Source organism: Styela clava, chromosome 3 (genome assembly GCF_964204865.1).
Source record: "Styela clava chromosome 3, kaStyClav1.hap1.2, whole genome shotgun sequence".
NCBI classification, from domain to species: Eukaryota; Metazoa; Chordata; class Ascidiacea; order Stolidobranchia; family Styelidae; genus Styela; species Styela clava.
The window spans coordinates 18,084,682-18,091,726 of NC_135252.1; the positions used below are offsets into that span (position 1 = coordinate 18,084,682).

The 7,045-nt window shown below is 32.1% G+C and overlaps 1 protein-coding gene across 1 annotated transcript; it reads right to left on the bottom strand.

Moving 5' to 3' along the window:
- Positions 1-1,070: 1,070 nt before the first annotated feature.
- Positions 1,071-6,330, bottom strand: LOC120343339 (receptor-type tyrosine-protein phosphatase-like). The gene is made up of 9 exons (XM_078110732.1): positions 5,789-6,330; positions 5,454-5,556; positions 4,944-5,064; positions 4,651-4,830; positions 4,109-4,316; positions 3,746-3,848; positions 2,064-2,195; positions 1,509-1,664; positions 1,071-1,164 (listed from the first exon to the last, which is right to left on the bottom strand). The coding sequence occupies exons 1-9, from the start codon at positions 6,102-6,104 to the stop codon at positions 1,071-1,073; spliced, it is 1,413 nt and encodes a 470-aa protein (XP_077966858.1). The 5' UTR covers positions 6,105-6,330.
- Between the last annotated feature and the right edge of the window lie 715 nt (positions 6,331-7,045).

Genomic DNA, 7,045 nt, shown 5'->3' on the forward strand with positions numbered 1-7,045 from the left:
TTTAATATATGTCCTATATTGTGGGTGTCTACATGATAATAAAATTAAATGTATCAGAATAAAGTGTTGAGAAACAAGTTATGGAATTGAGCAATTTTCCTAACATATGAGTAACAGTTATCGTCATCAAAAGTCCTGTCGTACTTGTGAATCAAATTGGGAGTTGTGATTTGAAACCATGCGATGTTCTTTCAAATAAATTACGCATTTTTTCTTTTATTCATATTAAATTTGTACTATGTACACAGAAACGACATCGTCATAAGTAAAGTCGGGATTCTTACCTGCTGATACAGGTTCTATCTTTCTTTTTTTCGAAACGTTCAATGAAATGCTTGAAATAGTTCCATGGACGTCGTCTTTCCTTTTATTATTGCGATGTCTCACATAACACAGACACGCAAAAGCAGACAAAACAGCAAGTATTCCTCCAGCTACCACTGCCCAGGTGATATCTGTATGAAAAGTAAAATATAGACGTTAAGTAGTCACATGAAATTTAGAGAATTGGGAGAAAATTTAAAAATAAATCCTCCATCTGTAACAAACTTCTATGTATTTTGTATATTGCAATACCACCTATTATATATTTAAACAAACTTTAACAATCATATCATAACCTCAAGTGGTCAAACCTTAATTACTTTTATTACGCTTATGCATAGAAAAAGTTTTCATGATCAATCTATTGTGTCACAATTTGTGTTGCAATCTAATTAAGCTGAGTGTGTTAGTGTTAATAAGGAATGTATAAAACATTCAAATTGCAAATTTAATTTGATTGTTATCTGGAACAATCTTCCCGATTGAAAGCTTATTTAAAAACGCTCAGCTCACTAAAATGTTGAATAAATACAATTTTGCATTTAAAGAATTATTTGGTTCGTTGTGTACATTGAAATATTTGTTTTGTGCTTTTAAGGTTTGTGTGTCTGTGTCTAGATGTCTGAGGTTAGTCACATGACTCGCCAGACCAAATATTTTTGTGGTGTTTGCAAGATATTCATTCTAATGTGAATTTTTAATTTCGGCGTAAAATTTTTCCCTGAAAGTACAACTTTGTTTCTTTTTTAATCACCTGTAAAAGGTTTGCCAATCAGAAGTCCTTCACTAGTACCAAATGAAACACTTTCTCTCGTAGGTGTAGAAGTCACAAGAAATATTCTGCAACATACAATGGTGTCATGTAATTAATTCAATATTCAAAGAATATATTGTTCATACTTAACTTTTTTATAGTTTTAATTTTTTTTATTTATAGCTGCTATGCAAATATATATCCGATAACTAATGTAATCTATATATTCTTTTCATAATTAAATAGCACTAAAGTATTGCAAAAAAGAGCCGGTGTTTCAAAAATGGCGCTTTTAACTCATTGTTCTATTATATATAATATATGTAAAAGAACGAGGGGTAAGTAGGGCAAGTGGGACTCGGCATTTTTGTACATCCATACAGAAGCAATGAAGTGTAATATTCGAGAAACGAAAACTTTATTCTCGTACCTGTAACTTTCAGAGAGTGACAATCTCTTGTTATATGCAACTAACGTATTTTTTGAACTATACCCTTCACCACTGTTGTTATTTCCGCTAATGTCACACCTTGTTTTTATTTGATCTCCAAGAATCAGACTTATTTTCAAACGGTTTTGCCCAACGCTTCAAAAGGAAAACGTTTATTACACAATGTTTTGGTAATGACGTAGCATGTTGGACAGCTATATATATATATATATGATTCTGTTTACTAAAAATATTTATAATAGTTTTAGTCTTAATAAATGTAATTATTAAAAAAAATTATTTATTCTAATATATTTGATCAAGTTGCATAAAAAACAAACCCACTAGAAGGGTTGTGTTCAGAGTTTTGCAGGATATAATATCAAACTGGCATTATTTGTAATTGTTATGATACGCCTACATACACCTAATTTACACAAATTCGAAACTGCAAATCAGGAAGAATATATGTTTTGGCAACATCCCACAAAATAATATAGCATAATCCTAACATAATGTTCTATCTTGCTCGAAACGTTCATACGTGAATCATACCTGGTTCTGTTCAAAGCTATTGCAATATATTCATCTTCAATTTCTGATTTATTCAGTTTACTCATTAGTGCATAGTTAAAATCAGGCCGAGTGTTGCTTGTTTTGTTGACTTGTACGATGATAAAGTAACAACTAATAGTGTATAAAAAAAATTAGTGATAAAAAAAAATTAGTAGCGTTCATGGATATTTGTTACGATCTTTGAAATGTATTACATTGAAGAAGTATACCGTGATCTCATAACCAATGTTTCAAATCCCGTATGGCAGCGTAATTCGCCAAAGGCAAACTTGAAAAGCATCGTCAGACATTTCATTTGACCTATTGCAAGCATCAATTTTCATCCCCTTTCGGGCCACTAAAACAACTTTTTACTTTGAGAAACATCAATTAGATCAGGGGTTCTCAAACTTTTGGTGTTGCGGAGCCCTTGGAAAGGTTGACTATTATTCACGGAGCCCCAAAATAAATGTTAAAGTTGTTACTTTCAGATTAATATTCCTGAGCAAGTTAAAAGTACTTTACTTAATTTAAATGCTGAACCTTAGGGTTAATACAAGTCATACATAAATCTAAATTTCAAACATAAATTATATATACACTAAAGCTGTAAATTTGACACTTGACAAACATATTAATAAATAAGGGGTCGAATCTTTTCCCTTTTGACATGTTTGGAAGACTTAAAAGGCCTCTAATAACGTGCGCAATTGCATTTTGTTACAATCGCCGATTTTTTTCGTCAGCATGGCGTGTCTTTGAACCTTTTAACATCTTTACGCCGGTGTTTATTCTCCCTAAATCAAAAATTTCCCTCGGCATATATATACATGTATAGTTACACAATGACGACGTTATTCGCTTTTTTGTTCTCGTGGGGAATTATGAGTTCAATGTGAAAAACATGTTACCATATTATAGTCATCGTTACGAAATGCTAAAAATAATAATTAATAAAGAGATAAATCCGCAACTAAAATTTCTTGATTGAAAAGCGGCATTCTAAAATAATAAAACTAAAACTTAAAATGGAAGATCACAGGTTTGGTTTCAGCAGACTCACCTCAGATTGAAAACGTATTTATAGACATTGTGAATCACAAAAATTGGTGTTATGTTAGGTTTTCATCGTAGTAACTGCGAAATCGAAACAGAGTCAATTGTGCGCGCGATGTACCTTTTCCCCCATTATGAAACTACCGACGGAGCCGCACGCAATCAATTGTGCGCGCTCCGCGATGTACCTTTTTTTTCATTCTGAAACTACCGACGGAGCCGAATGCAATAAAATAAATTTCAATTGTTCGTTAAATGCTCGCATCGGTCATGGATTAAATATTTTACGCAATAGAAATCTCTTTATCCGCTTTTTTTAATCGCGAAGAATGTTGCGCGGAAATTTCCGATTCCAATTTTGAACCACCACCGTCTTAAGAATCCTGGCTGCGCTCCTGCTTATAAATAATGTCATTTTTTAATTCCGCCTCTTTGCCATATTTCGAGGCTATTTTGTTGTCAGATTTTATCAAAGCTGTTATTGCTTCTTATTAGAACAGTTACAAAACTAGTCAGTATTTTGAAAAGTAATCCAATAGCTCGCGGAGCCCCTGGGTTTCTCTCGCGGAGCCCTGGGGCTCCGTACGGAGCACTTTGAGAACCTATGAATTAGATAACCAAATCACCTTATAGGACCATTAGTTTCATCTGGAACGTGAATTGAAAATTCCAATATTCCAGAACTATTTCTTTCACCTCTGGTTGAAGGTGCTTGAATGTTGGATGGTGCTGTGAATTACAAACAAAAGTGAAATTTTTATTAATTTATCATAAGAAAGTGAACAAATCCGTTATGCGTTCAAATGAAGCTATAATGTAATGGGCCACTTGAGTGTGGTATTTTTAGAACGTAGTCTGAATTTTCATAAAATCGGACCTGGCCCGCAATTGCAAGCAAAATCTTAGCGGTATTTTAAAAAATATTTAAAAAAAAATTACAAAAGTCTAAAACCAATTGGAAGAAAGACTTAAAATAAATTCTGAATTACCATTGGTATCGGTAGCACATTTTCCAACAGCCATTGACTCTGCTCCTAACCCTGCACAAGTTCTAGCTCGAATAGAGACATTGTATTTTCTATTGAATTTTTTTGGAAGAACATATGAGGTTATATGAGATGGTAGCAGCATTTCATTCATTTTGACATCATCTTTATAGTATGAGGACACTATGGCTTTTGTTGAGCTGATAACGAGCTGAAATGGGATGAATAGTTTCCGGGTATAAATATTTTTACAATTTACGAAATATTATTATCTATTTTTAGCGTCTAATATATAGTTTTCAAGATGGAGTTTAATTTCGAAGAGGTTTAACGATTAAACCAACTTGAACCACATCAAATTCTGAATCGACTGAAACAATTAACGTTTTTATATCACATGATAGTATCAATACAGAAAGTGATTAAAATTGTCTTGTCATATAGGCTAACTAATTCACTCATTAGTATTCCAATATTAAACTACACAATTCGTCCTGTCATATAATAAGCCTCAAGTCAAATTAAACAGTGAAAAGAATACAAACCTTGTAATCGGATATATATTCCGGATTCATTACTGTTGACCAAGATACATTGCAAGAACCGTCGTAAGTCATGTTCAGACTTGGTTTTGAAACAGGACCGGGGAGACCTCCAGTGGTTGCAAGTGTGGTTGTTGCATAATGGCTGAAGCAAGTTGACAGGGTTGCTAAGCATGGCTCAATCTAATACAGAATTTTTTCAAATTTTTACTTTATATAAGACCATAGGCGTTTGCACAAAAGAGATTTGTGCTCATTGAAATTTTATAATTTATATATTTCTCCATATAAATTACCTTAATAATATAGGATGTTGACGATTGAAGATCTGTCACATTGGATCTGATAGAGACATTATTCGGCGTTGTAAATGAATCTCTATAATTGCTGCTGTTAAGAGTACCCACAATCCGAAATCTATGATATATATTTTTAAATTGTTTATGAAATAAGAATGAGGAAGGAATATAATGGAAAAAAAAAAACTAAACCTAGCGAACACTAGGATATTAATGGTATTGAATTTTAAAGCAAACCGATTAGTTGAATTTAGTATTTTAATTATTAGTATGTAATGAGTACTTAGTAATTATCGTTGTAGTAAATATTTGAGGTACGGTAAATTAGTTTAGCCGCAAACTTTGTATATAGTATGCCACGTTAATTGAAGCATCATCAGCTTCAGTGAGATTCATTTTTTTCATTCCTTCATTGTAAGTTTACTTCTGGGTAATTTCATTGGGCCGTATTTTGTGACAAGATATTAACATCGGAATGCAGGTGATCATTCGAATGCAGCTAGATACCTGTGTTTAATCCCAACTCCAAGAACATGTGGCTTCCAAGTGATCAATAAATTGGAATTACAAGGTGACGATGTTATGTTGATGATTGATGGTTGACTTGGAACTGAAAATATATTCAAACTTGTTTGTATATATATATTTACCAGAACTGTTATATATGTAATTGTATATTCTTTGACACATATCAACATCAAATATTACGCTGTGAAAATATATTCGAGCAATAATCAATTTTGTAGTTATTATTCCTGCTCAATGAAGCCAATTTATTTTTTGTTATAAAATTGTATTTATATATGTATGCATTTTATGTGAAACTTCATTGCTAACCTCACCTTGTATATTAAGGATACCTGAAACCGAATGAAGAATTTGTCCAACTGTATTTGATGCGAAACATTTGTATTGTCCTTCGTCTGCAATTGTCAATTGTTTTAGATCCAAAACTAATTTTTGCCCGTTTTTGAACTGATTATTCAATGGTGTCGAAGTAAGCACAATGTTTCCTTTCATCCATTTAACGGTGGGTGGTGGATACCCAGATACCATGCACGATATTTCTTTTTTGCCAGTATAGGAAGTTACAATGAAGTTAGTTTGTGATAACTGCATATCGTGCGGTCCAGCTGAAAATTTATATAGATGATACATTTATATATTTCAAAAATTTAAATAAGATGGAGTAAACTGCTAATTTAATGTAACGAATTTCATCTGCAATACATCTTGATTGAAGTTTCGATAATTTGTTCTATTTTACCTTGTTCGCAAATGTAGTAATGCTTGTTAGTACAATATGTGGTTCTTGATATGTAATCACTCAATGAAAATGAATAGCAAGTAGAACCTGTGTTTTCTAACCAGAGTTTATCATCAGGTCTGAAACGACTAAAAATCATAAATTAAAAAAATTAAATACGTTTTGTTTCATTTGGCCCAATATTCAATTTCGATATTTACTAACTTGGAATTCAAAATGGTCTTGATAAGACCTTTCGTTGTCGATGTCAATTTCAAAATTCGAGATTGGAGTTTATAGCATTCTATTCGAGCTGTTTCATAAGTAACTTTAGGGTGAGGACTTCCAATTGCAGTCAGTCTGTATATTCTCGAGGAAATTGTAAAGGGAATCGCTAAATCGAAACAGTATAAAAATGTAGACAAATGGTTGTTGGTTCATGCTTTGGTTTATAAAAAACACAACAGGTTCTACAGAGTTTAGCTTTAGACTCATTAGACTCACTATAAGCCTCGCCAAACATTTTGCTTCCATAAATTATTTTAATTTATTACAAATTTATGGGTTTATGGTGATTATATGATAATATATTAGATAAAGAATCATGTAATCTTTTAATCACAATTATTATTATATATAAGCATTATATCCTATACAAAGATATATAAGTTCAATTTACCCCTGCCGTTCTTTATATCGAGCATTAATATAAAATCAAAATACATTCTTACTAATACTAATGCTAGTACAATGAAGGCAATGAGTATGCCGGGCATCACAATAGTAATTGTAAACTATTCATAAGTTGTGGAATTTTATTTGGCAACAATTTCATAGGAACATAAATATTTAA

What these genes read in the sequence shown, in the direction of transcription:
- LOC120343339 (XM_078110732.1), bottom strand. Translation starts at nt 6,104, where the DNA reads ATGTATCATCTATATAAATTTTCAGCTGGACCGCACGATATGCAGTTA. An exon ending in GGAGTTGGGATTAAACACAG is followed by an intron (nt 5,065 to 5,453) that starts GTATCTAGCTGC and finishes TATATATCATAG; the next exon opens with ATTTCGGATTGTGGGTACTC. An exon ending in ATAGCTTTGAACAGAACCAG is followed by an intron (nt 1,665 to 2,063) that starts GTATGATTCACG and finishes TTCCTTTTGAAG; the next exon opens with CGTTGGGCAAAACCGTTTGA.